The following is a 21,100-nucleotide window of genomic DNA, read 5'->3' as shown; positions in this document are numbered from 1 at the left end:
GCCGGGTTGGAACGAAAACAAAGAAGTAATAAAAACTAGCATCGTAAATAGTGACAAAGAAGAATATGATGCTATCGATGAAGAAAAGGAGACCAAAGAAGATGACCAGACAATTAAGAAACCTGACAACTAATTTGCATCAAAGTTCAATTTTACAACACCAAAGTTAATTTTTACAACGTCAAAGTTAAAGCACTGACGAAATGCGTCGCTTTCCTCAGTGATCCGGTAATTTTCGAGCACCGTCTGTGACACCACTGCTGACATCGTAGACATTTGATCGAATCGCTTCCAACTCTAGCCCCACACACCGAACATGACCAAGACCAGAGACCACAGGCTCAGCAGTACCACCAGTGATCAAAGTTTTTGTTTTGTCAAGGTTTACCTTTAGCCCGTGTTCGGCAAGCTGGGTATTCTAGACCTCAAACTTTCTGACTGCGTCTTGTTCCGAGTTCGCCGTCAGGACAATATCATCTGCGTATATCACATTTCATATGTTATCTGAGCGTATCGGATCGGTTATTTCTTCCATCACCGTGATGAAGAGCAGGGGGCTGAGTATTGGACGTCGACGTTAATATCAATTTCAATCGTGTTAAAGGCTGTTGTACTGACCAAAATTTTTGAGTTAGAAAACGTTGCCATAACCAGCTGAACCAGATGTTCGGTAACAAGCTGTCTACGTAGACTTTATCTGATTGTCACTCTGTCAAAAGCCTTTTCCAAGTCCACAAAGACATGGAACAGTCGTTTTGCTTTGCCATGTATTTTTCATGTAGTTGACGAATGAAATAGATAGCATCAATGGTGGATCTCCCTGCCATGAAGCCGTGCTGGTAACCACCTATTGAAACGCACGACAACAGTCTTTTCTCAATGACTTTTTCAATAACTTTCAGAGGATGTTCCAGAGGACGTATACCCCGATATGAGGAGCATTACAGTGGATCTTCTTTTCCTTTATATATCGGCACAGATGTGCTACTGTTCTATTCCACTGGTAGTATCGATTTACTCCACATCTCCCGACGGATGTGTAAGGGCTCGGAAGTCTGCCCCACCAGATGCATTGATGATATCATTTGTAAGCCCAGACGGACCAGCCGCTTTACCTACCTTCATTGCCTTCAACGCATCCGTAAGCTCCTCATCCTCAGCTGCGATACCCTGAATCGGTCTTTCCACCGAAAATCTACCCCAATAGGGTTGGTTTCATTCAATAACTGACTAAAGTAATTCTTCCAGTGATACTTCACTTCATTCTGCAAGGTTATTATGGTGCCTTTATTATTCTTGATGCATCTGGCACCAACTATATCCTTTTTCAGTCTTTTGGCCTGATTTGCTATTCGGTAGAGTGATCGAATTTGTTTGCCTTTACTTCCAGACAGCCATACCTTGCATTGATTTGCACGAGCTATCGCAGCCTGAGAATTTCGCTTCTGTGTTCTTTGATCGGTATGTCTTTCGATTTTTATCAGTCTTCGTCTTCTGCCATTGTTTGAAAGCTGCTTTCTTACTGGCAATAGCATTTTGCACCGTCTCGTTCCATCACCAAGTTTTGCGGTTGTGATGGCGTTTTGGTCCAGATTTTTTACATACAATTGTTGCAGCGTTCACTAAGGTGTCCTGAAAAAATTTCCAGGTTATGTCTACCTTCTCCAAACGATCCAGCTGTGTCGATACCAACTCCTCGAATTTTTCCCTGAACATGAGGTTTTTCAGTTTCCATGTCTTTATTCTAGTAGGCATTCGATTAGTCACAGGGCGTGATCGTTCCATGATCATATCGGCCACCAGCATCAATGTTGAAGGATGCATGCTTCACCTGGAATGACTTTTGTATTCCTGAATAGTCGTCTATGTTGTTGTCTGACGACAGTAAAGTCAATTTGTTTGCATGATATCTTCTTGAAATAAGTGTTTAACAGGAAGAGTTTCAGGCTTTCCAGAAATTTCCAAATCCGTATACCGTTTTCCGTTTGAGACCCGTTGCCCAAAGCCTCCATGGACACCGTGGAACCCATTTGCTTTTCCCCAAACATGGCCGTTGAGGTCTCCATATATCAATGGTATCTCTGATGATGGTGATTTCCTGACGGCCTCCGAGAGTGTGTTCCAGATCTCATTTTTGGCGTCTTCAGATTCACCGGTCTGTGGTGCATATGCAGAGAAAACAGTCAGAACCTGTTTTCCCATTCTGAGTTTAATCAGCATTAGGCGTGAGCTGATTCGAACTACCTCCAGTACATTTTGTGCCAGTGATTCCCGTATGAAGATTCCCTTTTTATTTTGGGTTGTCTTTTGGCCATTCCAGAACAACTTGTAACTTTTAATGTGAGAGACACCATTTGATTTCCATCTTGTTTCCTGCAGAGAACACATGTCAACCCTTAGCCTTTCCAGCATGTCGACGATCTCCATGTAGCGTCAAGTAAGCGATCCAGTATTTAAAGTGCCAAGTCTGATATTCCAGGAGAGGACGCCCGATTTCCCGCAACATCCCTCCCCTGTTGCGTACTACCTGGATATTGTCACCCTTTGACTATTTAAGGCCTTAAGATCTTTTCTTTTTTGTGATGACATGAAAGATGTTTGTGTCAAAAATTTTTTTATCTGGAGTTGCCCAATTCCTAACGACAACCACCAGTTATGAGCAGTGGGCCTAGCTTTTTTGCTGGAAACATACAAGGCAACGCGAACGCGATTGCAGTTTATCTCGTGCCCAAGAGAGCACTGTTGTAAGCAGTGCATCTAGCCTTTGGATCAAAGGTTTCTGCTCCACAAGGCAGTGGATTTGGAATCGAAGATCATCCGCTGTTGCCCTTGAATCCTCCGTCTCTTTCATCGTTGTCTTCTTTTTTCTGGCTCGCGGAATCTTATTCCGTATTATTCGATGCAATCCTAGAAGGTTTCCCTGCCCAGGACTTTCCCCTATCCACCACCTGGGAACGCGCCTCATAGCCAGTGCACCCCAGCATGAAGATATCCATTATATATATATATATATATATATATTTATATTTATTTATATTTATATATATATATATATATGTAACCCCTTGGCTATATATGAATATTGTTGTTGGAAAATGGAAATAATTTTAGGTTTATTGATCTTGAAAGAAAAAACTTTTAACGTTATCTATATTGAAAGAAAAAAATGATTTTTCTCTTTGTACATGTCAGTCCCAAAAAATATAAAGAGAAAAAATGTTGCCATAAAAAATGTTTTTGTAAAGATTGTCTATCCGCATTTATGTAATATTATCAACGCGCAGGTATTTAACACGTTCTTTTAGTGTATGATAAACGGATATCATTATGCCTTTGAATATATCCAANTTAAAAAACTATGACCTTTTGATTTTTCACGAGGTAAAGATCGATGATCGGTCAAAATTTGGTAATATAAATTTTAACGTCTTTACTCTAGTCTGGTTTTTTATAACCAGAAACACCAGAGAATAGCCTTGAAATTATTGGAAAAAATAGAAGAGAAAAACATCATCAACAAGCAGAACACATCTGGAAGAACGTAATTATGCATTTTTTTATTTACGTTTGGAAATTTTTACGGTAGTAAACACGAGGTTCATGTAATAAAAAAATTTAAAATTATTCTAAAAAATTAATTTTTACTTTATTGATAAATCTTTCATACCAAACGTTCAAACAAATTATTTATTGTAATTTTTATTGCGTTTTATTGTAAAGTAAATTTTTTTTTAATTTACAGCCTCACAAATGTAAATTATTTCCATAAGTATTTGCTTTTTAAAAGCGTTTTTGTTATCTTTAACCATTTATTTTTTATTCATTAACATATTCATTAACATTTATTTTAGTCATTATTCAGGAAAAATCTTATATGGAGCTGTTAAAGCAGTAATCACCATATTGAGCTTTCAATAAGTTTACCTGGCAATGTTCCCTTAATGGGACATTTAGGTTTAGACATTGATTGACCAATAAAATTTAAACCAATACATTAATAAGAATAAAAACTAAAAATAGCTTTTTCACAAAATACAGGGCTCAAACACATACTCACAAAAATTCAAATTAAAAAAAAAAACAGAATTATTGAGAAAATGCTCACTGTAAATGAAAATTAGACAAATTTTTTTCACATTTTCTACTTAACATAATCTCAATAAGATTCAATCTGCTCAATAAAATTCAATCTGTTCAATAAGATTTTTAAATAATAAACCAAGCATGATGGATTTGTGTTATATTTTTTTGGCTAGCAATTTTTTAGGTATATATTTTTACCCGTTTAACTAATTTTGAAAGAAAAGAGGTGACTCCGATCGCTATTTTTCGCCCTTAGATGAAACAAGTTCTTATATGAAAATTTTAAATTTCTTATTTTCAACTTGTTTTATTGTTTCGACATTTAATTACACACACGTTTTTGACGCAGTTTTCTTATCCAACAACAATTTCGTTTTTTTTATTTCCGTTTTCCACGCTTGCCACGCTTGTACGTTGAAAACAATGTAAAATAATATAAATAATAATTTGAATATAAGTTTTGATGTTGTCCTGGTTATGGCATTAAACTGACCCTCACTGCCTTGGGAGTGATGTTGGATCATCAAAGGCTAGGCCCACCGCTTATAACTGTAGTTGCGTAAGGAAGGGCGTCCTGCGTAAAAATTAGCCAAAAAAATACTTATAATGACAAAAGTGTTGTATCCGGCAGAAGAGGGTGCGAAGAATCCCCAGAGACCCAGTCCATGGGGTTGCGGTGCAAGGCCCTGTGGATGGTCTGGCTACTGGCATTCCACTCTATAATGTTGCGGTGCGAGACACTATGGATGGAAGGATTACTTGTAGACCAAGGGGTTTGAGGTTTGGTACCTGGAATGCAGGCACGCCGACAGGAAGGAGTTTGGAAGTAGGAGAGAAGTTGCAGAAGAGATTGGTTGACGTGGCTGCATTACAGGAGATCAGATGGAAGGGAGAGGGTACAAGGTTTGTGGGGGCTAAAGGTGGAAGATATAAGTTGTGGCGGAAGGGGGATGATGGTACGGGAGGAGTTGGTGTGATGGTAAGAGAAGAGTTGGCGGAGAAGGTGTTGAAGTGAAGCGGAAAAGCAATGGTGTAATTGTGGTGGTGATGATGTTTGGAAAGGTAATAGTGAGGGTAATATCAGGATATGCTCCGCAACAAAGTAGGAAGGAAAAGGAGAAGGATAGGTTTTATGATGATGTTTCTGACGAGATTGGGCAAGCGGGGTTGCATGAGTTTGTGGTGTTGTTGGGTGATTTGAATGGTCATGTGGGGGGGCGGATGCAGACGGATATGAAGGTGTACATGGAGGATGGGATTATGGTATACGGAATGAGGAAGGGCGTAGAGTGTTGGAGTTGGCGGATGCACATAGCATGGTAGTGGGGAATACTTGATTTACAAGGGAACCAGCACGATTAATTACATATAGGTCAGGGGAGCATAGGTCAATGATAGATTATATATTGATAAGGACGAACCATAAAAATTATGTAAGGAATGTGAAAGCGATACCTGGCATGTTGCAGCATAGTATGTTTATAATGGATGTGGCATCAAAAGAAATTGGGAGGAGGAAGAAGGATAAGTTTGTGGCAAAGAGAAAGACATGGAAGTTACAGGATGCAGCGGTGAGGAAGGCATTTGAAGTGAAGGTGGATGAAAGTTGGGAGAGTGGTAAGTATGGAAATGTTTGGGAGAGATATAGGGACTGTGTGTTGACTACGGCAGATAAAGTATATGGATGGACGAAAGGAAAGTGTAGGCATGGTGAGACGTGGTGGTGGGATGAAAATATAAGAAAGGTTTTGGAGGTCAAGAAGGAGAGGTTTAGAGTGGGGAGAAGGAACATGACAGGGGGAAGCGGAATTTGAGTTTAGGAAGACTAAGAAGGTTGCAAAATGGGCAGTGGCAACTGCAATGACGAAAGCATCAGATAGGTTAATGAGGGAAATGGAATTTGATGTGAGTTCGAGGAAAATGTTCAAAGTATTGAAGCAGTCAATCAGGGATAGGAAAGATGTTTTAGGGAATGAATATGCTTGGGATGGATCTGGCAAGTTGTGCATAGATGAGGAGGAAAAAGCTCAGGCGTGGAAAGCCCATATAGAAAGGTTGATGAATGAAGAGAATGAGTGGGATGGAGATGTGGAATCCGCGGTCACACACACGGACCCATAGAGAAGGTGACGATGGAGGAAGTAGGGAAAGCAGTTAGAGAAATGAAACTAGGTAAGGCGACAGGTTTCGGAAGTGGCGGCGGAACATATAAAGGCGAGTGGGGTGATAAGAATTAAAATTATGATGAGAATTGCTAACATTATGTTTGATGATGAAGGTATACCTGAGGATTGGCGACACAGTGTGTTGGTACCGTTGTATAAGGGCAAAGGAGATGTGAGAGATTGTGGGTCATATAGGGGTGTGAAATTGCTAGAACATGGAATGAAGGTAGTGGAGAGGGTGCTTGAGAGGAGGTTGAGAAATATGGTGACAGTTAATGAAATGCAGTGTGGGTTTATGCCTGGTAGGGGAACGGTGGATGCGTTGTTTATAGTGAGAATGTTGCAGGAGAATTATAGAAAGAAGAAACAAAGATTGTACATGAGTTTTTGTGGATCTAGAGAAGGCTTTTGATCAAGTACCGAGGAAGGTCATTGAATGGGCGTTGAGGAAGAAAGGAGTGAATGAGAGACTTGTTAAAGCTGTGATGCAGCTGTATGAAGGGGCGAAGACAAAGGTGAGAGTCGGAAGGGGGATGTCGGACGCTTTTATTCTTAAGGTAGGTGTGCATCATGGATCAGTGTTATCACCGTTTTTGTTTGCAATTGTGATGGATGTTGTGTGTGGAAACATAATGGAGGGGTTGTTATTTGAGATTTTGTATGCAGATGATTTAGTCTTGATGGCTCATAGCATGGAAGAATTGCAGTTAAAATTTGACAGATGGAAAAGTGTTATCGAAAAGAAAGGGTTAAAAGTTAATATTGGTAAAACGAAGGAAATGGTGAGTGGGGAAGGTGGGGGGCGAGTGATAAGTAAAATAGATCCTTGTGGGGTATGTGACAGGAGAGTGAAGGCTAACTCGGTATTGTGTATAGGATGTCAGAAGTGGGTGCATAAGAGATGTAGTGGTGTAAGGGGGGCACTGAAAAAGGTGGAAGGCACGTTTAAATGTAAGAAATGTGTTCATGGTGTGATTTAGAGGACGGAAGCAAGAACGGGGTTCAGTGGTGATGTTGAAAGAGTGGAATGCTTTGTTTATTTAGGGGTTAAGCTGAACGCGGATGGAGGGTGTTTGAGCACTGTTACGGCTAGAGTTCGCGTGGGATGGATGAAATTTAGGGAGTGTGAGAGCAGCGATGGTATATGGTGGAGAAACTTGGGTGTTGAGGAGAGAGGAGGGAAGTGTACTGCAAAGGGCTGAAAGAGCTATGGTGAGGATGATGTGTGGAGTTAAAGTGAAGGATAGGAGGAGTAGTACAGAGCTGATGTCGATGATGGGACTGAATGAGGACATTGTGACATTGATAAAGAGATCGAGATTGCGGTGGTATGGACATGTGTTGAGAAGGGATGAAAGGGTCGGGATTAGGCGAGCGTTGGAGTTCGAGGTTGATGGAGTGATAGGAAGGGGTCGTCCGCGATTGGGATGGAGAGAACAGGTGGAGAAGGACAGAGTGAAAGCGGGGTTGCCTGATACTGAGGCGAGTGACAGATGTGAATGGCGTCGAGGGGTATTTCGGTTTCATCATAGGTAGCCAAACGGCAACCCCCGATCTCGTCTAAACGTGTGTTGTTGTTGTTTTGTTTTTGATGTTGTACAATGTTTAGACTCATTTATTATTTCATTGAAAAGCAACGCTTTTTTATGTTGTTCTTATTAATATATATATATATATAAGTATTTTATCAATATATAGCTGCTTAATATAACATAAAATATATTTAGTTAAAAATTAATCGTCCGGTAACATGACCATAATTTTTTATTTTGGGATGATTTCTTTGTATAGTTAATGGTCTTTAAGTTGCGGACAGTCATGTCATCGCGTTATAGAGGCGCAAGGCATGACCCTTCTACCGATTGAGGTAACTCATTCATTTTCTGTTATCATGGATTTTATGCTTTCTGTTAATTTGAAATATTTCGGTGGTTTTTCAAGCTCGCTTCGGGATTTTAGATTTTGTCTGCAAATGAAAATTTAAATAGAAAAAACCCTCTATAATATTTTTTAATTTTTCATAAAAACCGTTCGGCTAGAATTTACTATAAATCTAATTGTGGAAACTAAACATTACAGTTTTATTGCGGTGGGCCTGTTTATAAAAGGCTTTTTAACAAAATTTATGATCAATTTTTTAAAAATGTTTATAATTTTAATATATTAATAATTAAAATAAAATTATTTTTATTAAAGTTATCAAAATTCAATTGTGTGTCATATACTCATTGCTTATCCGTTACAATTTACTTCAAATAAACGTTACTATCGTAATTCGGGTATTTGTCAACTCTTTCAACCTATATTCTCCAAGCTTATACATATATGTAACATTTTCAAAAACATCTAATTAATAATATAAAACAAAACCTTAAAAAAGATATATATATATATATATATATATATATATATATATATATATATATATATTAAAACTTTGTTAAAAAACGTTAACTTGTTGGTTATTTTTTCATTTGCAGGTCTCTTCATTATGCATGTCAGTTTGGTTTGGTACAAGTTGTCAACGCCATGTTGGAGAAAGATATCAATATTTTCACAGTCGATAATAATGGTAAAAACTTTGAACATTAACGTATGTATGTACCTATGTATGTACGCATGTGTGTATTTACATATATATGTACGTATATTTTTATATTTGTACCTATTATTATTATTATTTTTATTATTATTATTTTTTATTATTATTATTATTATATGATTTCGAAGGCAACAACACGAACGCCAAAAACCAGATGATCATCAAACTCAAAACATTACTATCAACCGTCAGTGAACTGGATACAACAGTTCAGTGGAAGCTTGAAATCCTTAGAAAATATCTTCCATCTCAATTTGCGTTTGAATTTCGCATGTACAACATTTCACTGACTTGGATTAGTATGCATCTAGACACCCTAATCACCGAAACAGTAAGATCATGGCTGTCATTGCCCATTAGTAGCTGTCTGTCGGAGACATTGTCGCTCCCATATAAACTAGGCGGCCTAAACATTAGATCTCTCAAAAATTTTGCCGAATCTTTGAGATTAAAACTCCGTAGCTACCTGAAATCAAACGGCAACGAAGAACTTAAATGTTTATGGAGCGAGTCCTATAGCAATTATATAAAAATCGACAATTTGCTTCCTGACTCAAAGGACATAAAACCGGCACTCAGCATGTTAACGATCAAACAACAAAATGCAGAACTCGAACATCTATCGCTACTCCGTTGCCAAGGCACAATTTTAAAAGTGATCAAAGACCAGATTCCCGCAGCTAGAATTGCTCACTGGTCGAAATTCACTGCAAACCTCTCAGAAGTACTGTTCAAATTTGTTAGGAGAAGTCTCATCCAACAACTCCCCACAAATGCAAATTTGTTCAGATGGGCAAATCATCAACGGCTGACTGTCCATTGTGCAAAGCGCGGCAAACAAACAAACATGTTCTGTCTAATTGCAATTCGGTGGCAGCACTAAAAGATTCACAATGCGTCACAACGAAATTTTAAGCATAATTATAGAAAGGTTGAAAGCATGCGCGTGTCTAGAGGTTTCGATATATACAGATGTGGACTATGATGGGATCCCTCCAGTGTCTTGTCTCTTCAAATCCGTACGTCCTGACATCGCAATACTTCGTGACGACACTATAGAAATATTAGAGCTGACGGTCTGCCATGAATCCAACCTACTCAACTCAAAAAAATATAAAACCATCAAATACTCAGAAAATCTCAAAAATAATTTGCATGACAATTCAATACACTTGAAAATAATAGTTAATACTTTTGAAATTTCAACATTGGGCTTTTGCAATTTTTTAAATTTATCATTAATCAATAACATTTGGTCAGATCGATTTTATAATAACCTTATTAACTCTGTAATACCGTCATCTTATGCCATCTACTGTGAACGCAATAACAATTGAACTGTTCGTTTAAAACTAATCATATCTCGTTGTACTCGTTTATTTCAAATGATGAGCATTGTAGAATACTATTGTATTTTATTTAATTTAAATCAATTTATCTATTTTATTTTATTTTATTAGATTTTAATTAGACTTTTATCTCATTTTACTATATTTCATATTTTTCTAGAAATAAAAGAGAGTTCACATTATTATTATTATTATGTTTCTTATTCGCCACTGCTCTTTAACCTATGTTTCAATCCGCTAATGAAAATTCTTGAAACTCAAGAGTACACTGGCTGTGGTTATATCTGGGGCCCAACTTCTGGACTGAAAACTAAATCCTGGCTCCAGTTTGCGGATGACTCTGCAATAATCGCCCACAGTTCTGAGGCCGCCCAGAAGCTGATCGATTTGAATTCTACATGGTGCAATTGGTCGGACATAACAATGAGAATAGACAAATGCAACTCATTTGGCATGAGGAAAAAAGACGGTGCCTATGTTCAGTTTACTCCAAGGCTTACAATTAACAACGATGTTATTCCGAGTATAGAAATAGGAAAGAGTTTTGTCTACCTGGGCAGGTTATATGATTTTGAGGGCAAAGATACAGAGGCCAAAAAAGAAATCGTTTTGAAATTGACAAAATTGCTGGATACCACTTCAGCTCTAGACATCAAACCACAACAAAAACTTCAAATATTGCGATATTTCATTCCTTCGCAGCTTCAATTCGAATTCCGAAGCTATCATTTTGCACCAACTTGGATATCGTGCAACCTTGACAATTTTAAAATAAATAATGTCAGAGAGTGGCTTTCTATGCCTATTAGCGGTTGTGTATCGCAAATACTTTCGCTGCCAACGAAACATGGCGGTAATAACATTGTGTCATTAAAAGAGACTTCAGAAAAAATAAAATTGAAAATCCGCAGCTATCTAAAAAACAACACTAGTGATGAAATCCAATGCCTATGGAACGAAACAACTTCAAATTTCATCAAATCAGGTAGCTCGCTGGACGAAACAGGCTCACTAAAGCTGTCTCTTAAGCTTCTGAAAGATGACAAAGTGAAATCCTGTCTCAACCACATCATCGGACTGCAATCTCAGGGAATCATACTTAAAGCCATTGGCCAGCATATAAGCCCAGCACAAATAACTTGTTGGTCCAAAACTACTGAGAAGTTATCCGGGGTACTTTACAGGTTCATAAGAAAATATCTGGTTCAACAATTGCCCACCAATTCAAATATGTTTCAATGGGGCAAAACTACGACTCCTTTATATCCGCTCTGCAGCGTTCGCCAGACAAATAAACATGTCGTGTCTAACTGCTGTTCAACATCGGCACTGGCACGATACACCGAAAGACATAACAAAATATTGGCGGTGATCATAAACAAGATAAAAGCTCAGGCTCCTATCGACTGTTGCATATTTGCTGATTTGGAATCGGAAAATGTACGCCCAATAACACAGTTGTTTCACACGCTACGACCGTATGTTGCTGTTCTGCGGGGTGGAAAAATAGAGGTGATCGAGTTGACGATATGTTATAAGACTAACCTACTCTCATCTAAACAATATAAAAGTGCAAAGTACAAAAATCTGAAACAACATTTAAATAATAACTTTATAAACTGCTCTATAACAGTTAACACATTTGAGATATCGCCAATTGGTTTTTATAATAACTTGAACCTATCTATTTTTAAAATTACATGGCCAAATAAATAATTAATTAGTACTGTTATTAGCTCGACATAAAGTATTTATTGCGAGAGAAACAATGCATAATTAAATATATCTTTCACTCCTATGCACTTTTAACGTCATCGAGCTTAGGAGGATCGTACATTTCATTAAAACTCAATTTTTATTAAACTTCATTTTATTTGTCATTTCTTATTTCTTATTATTTTGAATTTTATTTTGTCGATTGAATAAATAAAATATGTTCATATTATTATTATTACAAGTTAATTTGTACAGCTACAATTACAAAAAGATCTCAAAAGCGAAAATAGGTAGTACCTTTGCCAATTTCAGTCTATTAGGGAACTGGCCAACGAGGATTGATTTGTTGAATAAAGTGGCAATTGAACCAGCTATGGGGTAAATAGTACCCTTTAATAATTTAGTGGATAAAAGATCACTGTCAAAACAGTTTTTTAATTTTAGTCTATTAACAATCATTATCACCTTATCAGGCGATGCATCGGTTGAGAAGAATGATGGAAAATCATGATCCATCATCATCGAACTGTTCAGATTAAATTCTGCAGTGTTATGAGAAATAAGTCTATTACATTGATCAATAAAAAATGTGTTAATTTCATTAACTCTATTCAATTTTGTTAACAACGAATCATTACATTTGAATAGATGTGTTTTGTCAATTTTTGGTCTTAATATTTTATTTATTTCGGACCATTTTTCTTTAGACGTTTTACATTTTTTAAACTAATTGTCATAATATTCTTTTTTTTAACTCTCTTTAGTTTAATAAAATAATTTTTTGATTTAATATATGCGTTTTTATTCTCTAATGTAGGGTTACATATATAAAACCTATATAAAACATTCTTGCGCAAACTGTAGTTATACAAGTTAATATCCATCCAAGGTTTTCTAAAGCGGTCCTTTTTGGTGACTATTGGACATGCAGTATTAATACAATCCAAATAGGTTAGAAAAAAGTTTTCATAATCCGTCTCTAAGCTGGTATCATCAGTCAAAACAGGCCAAGAAACATCACCAAAAAGTTTATTTGCTAATCTCACATTTTTGTCCTTCATTACACGGGTTCTTACTGGTTGGCGCATGCTCACAACAGATTGTCCACCCCATTTCAGTGAAACAAAAATCGGCATATGATCTAAAAAGTCTTCACATATGATGCCATATGATACACTCAATAAATTTATAAGGAACGCTATAATTCATCCGTTTGGCATTTATTATAATAGGGACAATTTATGACTAAATCTTTCGGTTGGAGATGCGAAATAAACGTTCATGTACTAGCAAAAAATTTTCTTTTTTCTTAACGATTTGATTTTCTTTCCTGTTGATAATGTCGATTTTTTTTCAAATAAAAGAAGTTTCCATTATTATTATTCTTTAAAAATCAGGATCTGACAGACGCAGAAACTGTTACAGCATGCAAGGCAGTTGTGTAAAATTAAACAAGTAAATAATTAAATAAATAAAAAAAGGAGAAAGAAAAATGTTTAAACATGAAAAGTAAAATAAATACTAATAAGAAAATAAATAAAATAAAATAAATTTAAAATAAAATGAAGTAATGGCATAAAAAAGGCAAATTAATAGACTAGATGATGACTTAGTGAGTTAGTGAGCTGATCAATGAATAAAAACTAGTTGTGTGAATGATGAAGTTTTATTGAGTATGTATATGTTTAAGGTGTCTTGTGATGAAGGTCTTTTCCTGATATGTAGATTGGATGGCGACTTGATAGTTATGCTTGCGTTGACGAAGGTTGTGTGTTGTAGTTTTAATTGGTGGTAGTAGAGGATGGATGACGTGGTTGTTGTTATTTTCTCTTTTTTGAACAGTTTTGAATTGAGTGTGTTGAATATCTGAGTGACGGTAGGATATGATGCAAAAAAGATAGTTGAAGCGGATTAGTTTTTTGATGAAAGATTGTAGTTGCTGAAGTTGTTGTGTAGCAAAACCAGATCAGGAGGGAGCTGCATATTTGATGCGTGAGATTATGAGTGATTCAGTGATATCGAATAATTTGATGCCTCTGAGATCATGTGATTATTATTGTTATTATTTCCAACGCGTTTACAAAATAACTTGAAAAACGTTGCACAAACCTCTTCTATTTGAGGAAGTTGATGACTTAACTAAAATACATTTTTCGGAACAAAGAAAATAGGATACCGTCTCAATGTTGATCATTTTCATATGGTCGACAATGTCAGACGCATAACATTTTTTCACATTGCTAACGTAATAAAAACATCTACGTCTGTTAATTTTATAAGTCGATATTTTGGAATCGTTTGACAAACTTGAGCCGGCGGCAACCTTTGATGATGCAGTATTTTCAGTGATTTTATTCAAAAGTTTTTTACGTGGCACAACTATGATAAAATCGGTTCTAGGACAAATACCCCCCGGACAAATACTCCCGAGCAAAATACCCCCGGACAATTACCCCCCCGAGCAAAATACCTCCAGGACAAATACTTCTCCCACGAGAAAAATACCAAAAATACCCCCCGAACAATTACCCTCTGGACAAATACTTCCCGGACTAAACCCACCCCCCATATAAAAACTCTAAGGACAGTTAAATTATAATTTCTAATTTATTAGAGCAAATTGAGCTGTTGTTAATTTTCTTTCGGATGCAAAAAAATTAACGTTTTATGTTTTTTCAATGATAATAGTTTTTCCTTATCTTTTACGATACATATTTTGTTGTCTATGAACTTAACTCAATTTTGTCAATTTTTTTTGTTGGGAATCATAATCATAAATCCGAGAGGTATTTTGCTCAGGGAGTAAATGTCCGGGAGGTAAATGTCCGGGGGGTATTTGTCCTGTTACCAATAAAATCATCTGCTTTAATTTGATGACGAGTGAATCAGGTTTTTTCAATCAATAGTGATTAGCTAGTAAAAAATAGCGTAAATAGAATTAAATGAAATAATGAATAAATAATTTTTAATAGAAAAAATGGTTTCCTAATTTTTTAGAGTGTTACTATATTTGCAGGAACTGTAGCAGCTTTGTCTTGTATACCAGATAAAAATGTTGCCGAATGTTTTGTTACACTATTAAGACAAATGGTAAAACGTTCGGATTTCATGATGTTTTTTGACAGAAAATCAAGTGTACAAGGTTGATTTTTTTGATGGTTTATTGTTTTATAATATTTAATAACATTTTCGGTGTTGAAAAAATTAATTTTCTAAAAAGCTAGTATTATTGTTGCTTTTGTTAAAAATTGCCAGATTTTTTGAGGTGATACTTTGATTTTATCTAAATTTGTTTGGCTTTCAATATTTTTTATAGTTATTTGTGCCACAACGTTTTTTGCCAATTTTGAACCGAGGACCTATTGCGTTTGTTAAACAACGTATATTTACAAAATAGATCGAGCGACAGTTTAACTTACTGTAGAAAAATTAACCGTTTTTGGACAGTTTTATAATTAAGCACAAGCACGCAGGATGCCGAAATTTTTACAGTTTAAAAAATTTAAATGATTTAAAAAAATATTTCTACCAGATATTACTGTTGAAAGCATTGTTTAAGTATAGTTTTTATACTTATAGTTTTTTTAAGAAACTGACGTTTTTGCCGATTTGAGTATGAAATATTTTAGTATAACAAAGTATGTTTCCAAAATTCCTGTTTTTTTTTAAATAATTTTAAAAAATTTGTAAAATACTGTAACGAGTGACTTATTCTTATTTTTGTGAATTGTTCACACGTTCTTTTAATATATACCAGTGTAAAATTAACTAATTTATGTGGCATTTTGGCTTTGGCATTTATCTAACGGTTTTTTTTTAATTTGTTCAACATAATAAAAATGTTAACTATTTCCCCGGTATATTTTTAGATAACATGTGAAAAAACCAAAAATTTAAAAAGTGTACAAAAACAATATTTTTCTCAACATTGATTGAATAATTTTAAAATCGTTAGATTAAATAAAATGTAATTAGTTAATGAAATATGAATAATATAATTTGCGTTTGAGAGAGTTGCATTATATTAATCAATCAATCCTTGTTTATAGACTCCTTCCGTTATGGGTCGGACTTTTTTATTCCATTCATCAGTTTCTGTCTCCAAGCCGATCTATCCATTGCGTCTGTCTCTTTGAAACCAAATGTCTTCAAGTCACCCTGTAATGGTCTGCGTCCATGACTACTTTGGGCGACCTCTTGGGCGGGTGCCAGGCTCCTGGTGCTTAGTAACGGAAATTATTCAAGATTGAAGTAAGCCTAGAACCAAAATGAAGATCGTACATCTAGATCGGTTAGCCTCCTACTCAGGATCAAAAGATCAGCGCAGCAAAGAGAATTGACCAAATCGAGGACGATTTTTGGTCTCAGTGGAGGGCAATGTTACAGACGTAAAGCCGAGATAAGAACTAGTAGTTAGAAATTACGTGAAGTGCTTGTAAATTTAATTAGATGACGTAAATAATTAAAACGGTTGTAAAAAAAAAGTCACGTGACACGGCAGGTGACACATTTATTAGCAGATCTGTAGCTATATAAACAACGCCAGGAGACAGACACAGAGACACAAGACAGAGACAGGGAGACACACACACAAGAGAGAGGAGAACAGGTAAAAAAAAACGGAACACAGATGACGTAGAAATAGTAAATGTGATTTACGTGGTTATTTGGATTAATTTATTGTTTCTATTACTGCTGGTATAAAATAAACGTTCAACTTAATTTGCGTTTAAAGTATGTAGTTGTGTTTATAAACGTTCATAAACATAAAAAATAAACGTTCAACTTACTTTGCTTTTAAAGTAGTTGTGTTCATCTATCGGAAATCTTGAACCTACGGATAAACGAGCTCTTAACTATCGTGGGAAGCTACAACACGGTGTTTGTGTTGGAGATTTAGCGAGCTGAAGCTATATCTCCAACACCGAAGCTATAACATCGGTGTTGGTAGTTACGAGGTCGAAGAGGTTACAACACTGGTGTTAGAACTGGGATCTTCAGGAAATTACACACTGGTGACAGAAGTAAGATTTTGATAGCTGGAAACTCAATGTAGTAAAGAATACCAGGACTAAAGAACTCAATGTAATTAGTTTGGCAAGAGACGCTTAATTAGTGACGATTAGTTTTATCCCGTGATTTACCTGTTGATTAGTTATGCTGTATTCTAACGATTTTACGATTGAATAAACGAGTGATTGATCACAGCAATACACACAAGTGATTGCCAGCGCTGTTTTCTTTCTGATAAAGTTCATCTGAAATAAGTCTGTTTAGGAATCAAGAATCCACATAGAGAGAAATAACCATACCCTACAAGTTTAAGGGATCGGTTATAACACTATGTTATCTGATCGTATAGGTTTGGTTATTTCTTCCATCACCGTGATGAAGAGCAAGGGGCTGAGTATTGATCCCTGATGGACGCCGACTTTGATGTCAAATTCATTCGTGTTACCGGCTGCTGTGCTGACCAGAGTTTTTGTGTTAGAGTACGTTGCCATAACCAGCCGAACCAGATATTTGGGAACAAGCTGTCTACGTAGACGCTACCTGATTGCTTCACGAGACACACTGTCAATAGCTTTTTCCAAGTCCACAAATACATGGAACGGTCGCTTTTGCTTTGCCAAGTATTTTTCCTGTAGTTGACGAATGATATAGTTAGCATCAACGGTGGTGGATCTCCCTGCCATAAAGCCGTACTGGTAACCACCTATTGAAACGCACGACAACAGTCTTCTCTCAATGGCTTTTTCAATAACTTTTAGGGGATGTTCCAGAAGACGTATATGAGGAACATTTCAGTGGGTCTCCTTTCCTTTATATATCGGCACAGATGTGCTACTGTTCTATTCTACTGGTAGTATCGATTTACTCCACATCTCCCGACAGATGTGTAAGAGGGCTCGAAAGTCTGCCCCACCACATTTGTTAGTCCAGACAGACTAGCCGCTTTACCCCCTTTATTGCCTTCAGCGCATCCGTAATCTCCTCAGCAGTCATGCCCTGAATCGGTCCTTTCACTGGAAGTGCATAAAGGTTCACCTCAATACGGTTTGTTTCATTCAATAATCGATCGAAGTAATCCTTCCAGTGATCCTTCACTTCATTCTGCAAGGTTATTATTATTATTATTATTATTATTATTATTACGGGCAATATATATAGCGCCCATTCAATGTTCTCAAATGGCGCTGTCAAAAAAATTAAACTTAATTATATACGTGGCAAACAAAATAAGTACAAAATTAAATTCAATGCAACTTCAACGAAAATAAAAATGTCTTTAAATCTTTTTAAATGATTGATGGTGAAGCCCACGCTATCTTAATGATGCAGGGAGACTGTTACACACAGTGGGACCGGCAATTGCAATATCACGCGATCCAATCTGTAACCTTGCCACTGGCACCCCTAATAGATTCGTATCATCTGACCGAAGGCAGAAACTAGATGCCTTATGCTTTTTATGGTGTCTTTATTATTCTTTATCCTTTTTCAGTCTTTTAGCCTCATTTGCTATTTGGTAGAGTGACCGAATTTGTTTGCCTTTACTTCCAGACAGCCATACCTTGCATTGATTTGCGCGAGCTATCGCAACCTGACATATCGCTTCTATGTTCTTTGATCGGTATGTCTTTTGATCTTCATCAGTATTCGTCTTCTGCCATTGTTTGAAAGCTGCTTTTTTACTGGCAGTAGCATTTTGCACCGTCTCATTCTATCATCAAGTTTCGCGGTTGTGATGGCGTTTTAGTCCAGATTTTTCACATACAATTGTTGCAGCGTTCACTAAGGTGTCCTGAAAAGATTTCCAGGCTATGTCCGCCTCCTCCAGACGACCCAGCTGTGTCGATACCAACTCCTCGAATTTCTCCCTAAACAAGAGGTTTTTCAGTTTCTATGTCTTTATTTTAGTAAGCATTCGATCAGTCACAGGGCTTGATCGTTCCATGATCATATCGGCCACCAGCAATCGACGTTGAGGGATGCATGCTTCACCTGGAATGACTTTGATATTCCTGAATAGTCGTCTGTGTTGTTGATATTCCTGAATAGTCGTCTGTGTTGTTATCTGACGACAATAAAGTCAATCTATGTGCATGATATTCCGCTTTTATATGTGATCAAATGTTCTGCCCTTTTCTTGAAATAGGGGAAATTTCATGGCTTTCAGCAAATTCCAGAATCTGTATACCGTCTTCGTTTTGAAACCCGTAGCCAAAGCTTCCATGGACACTGTGGAACCCATTTGCTTTATTCCCAACATGGCCGTTGAGGTCGCCACATATCAATGGTATCTCTGATGATGGTGTTTTCCTGACGACATCTGAGAGTGTGTTCCAGAAGTCATTTTTAGCGTCTTCAGTCTTAGGATGCCTCGCCTCTTTCACCGATACTTCAACGGGCGCTGATTTTCATCATGAGTAAGTGCTGTATTAAAATCAGATGCCAATTTAACTGCTCGCTCAGCACTGCAGTACTGCAGTCACTATCTCTTTTGCATTATTGTAATCCTCTAGTTGTGGCCATACTTCTGGATCCAAGCAAAGAAAATTTTGACTGAGTTTCAATGTAGAAAATAAATTTAAAGATTGTTTTGTCACAAAATCTAACAAAATCTTGGATTTGAAAGAACTTATGTGTTTTGGATCTACTTTTCTAACATCATTTTTTTGCTGGTTTATGTAATGCTTTAACCATAAGCCTTTTCTCATCGACATTAACTAAATCAGAAACAAATGTCATTCCAACAAGATCTTCGCTTAGATACCAAAGATTCCTTTTAATTTTTTTCATCGCTTCTTTTCCAACTTTGCAATCAACTTTTTCAAATAATTCCTGAGTTTGAAAAAGACATAAATCATTGTAAGGAGCACTACAGCTGTTTTCTGCACAAAACCATGCCTTTACATATACAGTTACAGTAAAGAGACAAAGTCTCTTTAATGCTTGTAGCTCATGTGCAGTTAACTTCAGTTGCTCACGAAAGCAAAAAATCTTCAAACAATAAATTCCTTTGGCCATCCAGCGAGCCCTGTGATAAGCTCCTGGAGGAGTGACTTGTACAGCAGTAGGATCTGAAACTCCAAGAGTTATGAGAGAAAGCCTAATCAATTGCAAGTAGCCATGTCGAGGTTGAGTATTTTGCAGTTGGTCTTGAAGAAAATCAATCATAGCTACACGATTTAGCTTTAGCCACAAATTTTCATCATTAGTCAAAGAACAACCAGTTGTTACCTTGTCAATCGATGCATATTTTAACTGATTAATTGATGGCCATTGATCTTTAAATCTACTAAAAATAGCAATTTGAGGGCCAGATGAAGTGAAAAATAAATCAAATAAAGCTGTTCCAATAATTTTAAGAATATGATGCCTGCATTCTAAAAACAAGAGATGTTTATTAAATGATTTCTGAATTATTGTTATAGCACCAGTATGAATGCCAGTATTAGAACTTGTTGTGTCAAAACACAAACCAGCCAACCAATTTGACACGCCTTCCCAATTCTGAAGTAACTGAACTATTGTAGTTCCTATGTTTATGCCAGTACCGCCAACTTTTGGTATAGCTATCAGTTTTTCTGCATTTTTCCCTGATACCATAATTAGCAGGCGATCTATGTTTACACCATCAAAATCAGGTAAAAGTTTTCCATCAAAGTGAGCCACAAGAGGTGTGTTTGGCAAAAATGTGTTTTTGATAGTTTTTCCGATAGATTGTCGTATAGCTTTTCTAGATCCGTAAAGAGAGCTTGTTGACAAAGTGAGTTCATCAACGTTGATTCCAACGGCCTTTAATGCTAAAGCAACTATGTGCATGGCTTCCCTATAAGTTGTTTTTGTACGATCTAGATTTGTCATGAAAAGTGGGTCATCTACTTGACACCTTTTTTCAAGTTTATTAGTTTTAGGAGATATCGGAGTACTTCCTGCAATTTGATTCTGATGGTATTTGCTGACACCCTACTTCCTCATCAGACTTATCGCTTATGTCATCTGTTGATGTTGAATTATCATCATCTTCTTCATAATTGGCTATGTTTCTCTTTTTATTAGGTTTTTCTTGTTTTTGATTTTTGCTTAGTTTCCTTTTTAATCTTTTCTCTTCTTGTTTGGCAAATTCTTTGTCTTCTCCAAACAAAAAATTTCTATAATATTTTATAAAAACATGTACA

At 36.5% G+C, this 21,100-nt stretch overlaps 4 protein-coding genes across 4 annotated transcripts; 1 reads left to right on the top strand and 3 right to left on the bottom strand.

Moving 5' to 3' along the window:
• Positions 1 to 2,043: 2,043 nt before the first annotated feature.
• On the bottom strand, positions 2,044 to 2,427 carry HELRODRAFT_152612 (hypothetical protein; the record flags this gene model as incomplete). The annotated part of the gene is made up of 1 exon (XM_009023448.1): positions 2,044 to 2,427. A coding segment is annotated over one exon (384 nt), but the record flags the coding sequence as incomplete, so codon positions are not given.
• Positions 2,428 to 3,185: 758 nt separating this feature from the next.
• Positions 3,186 to 5,406, top strand: HELRODRAFT_176119 (hypothetical protein; the record flags this gene model as incomplete). Its single annotated transcript, XM_009023447.1, has 3 exons — positions 3,186 to 3,284; positions 4,700 to 5,086; positions 5,146 to 5,406. 3 exons carry the CDS (start codon positions 3,186 to 3,188, stop codon positions 5,404 to 5,406), a joined length of 747 nt encoding a protein of 248 aa, XP_009021695.1.
• An 8,194-nt stretch (positions 5,407 to 13,600) lies between these two features.
• Positions 13,601 to 16,731, bottom strand: HELRODRAFT_176118 (hypothetical protein; the record flags this gene model as incomplete). The annotated part of the gene is made up of 5 exons (XM_009023446.1): positions 13,601 to 13,629; positions 14,025 to 14,238; positions 14,386 to 14,493; positions 15,513 to 15,570; positions 16,706 to 16,731. The coding sequence occupies 5 exons, from the start codon at positions 16,729 to 16,731 to the stop codon at positions 13,601 to 13,603; spliced, it is 435 nt and encodes a 144-aa protein (XP_009021694.1).
• Positions 16,732 to 19,408: 2,677 nt separating this feature from the next.
• HELRODRAFT_127890 (hypothetical protein) lies at positions 19,409 to 19,567 on the bottom strand (the record flags this gene model as incomplete). Its single annotated transcript, XM_009023445.1, has 1 exon — positions 19,409 to 19,567. A coding segment is annotated over one exon (159 nt), but the record flags the coding sequence as incomplete, so codon positions are not given.
• Between the last annotated feature and the right edge of the window lie 1,533 nt (positions 19,568 to 21,100).

The sequence above is a fragment of the Helobdella robusta genome (genome assembly GCF_000326865.2).
Source record: "Helobdella robusta unplaced genomic scaffold HELROscaffold_36, whole genome shotgun sequence".
NCBI lineage: Eukaryota > Metazoa > Annelida > Clitellata > Rhynchobdellida > Glossiphoniidae > Helobdella > Helobdella robusta.
The sequence above is the reverse complement of the archived record's forward strand: the minus strand, read 5'-3'. Positions and strand labels throughout refer to the sequence as shown.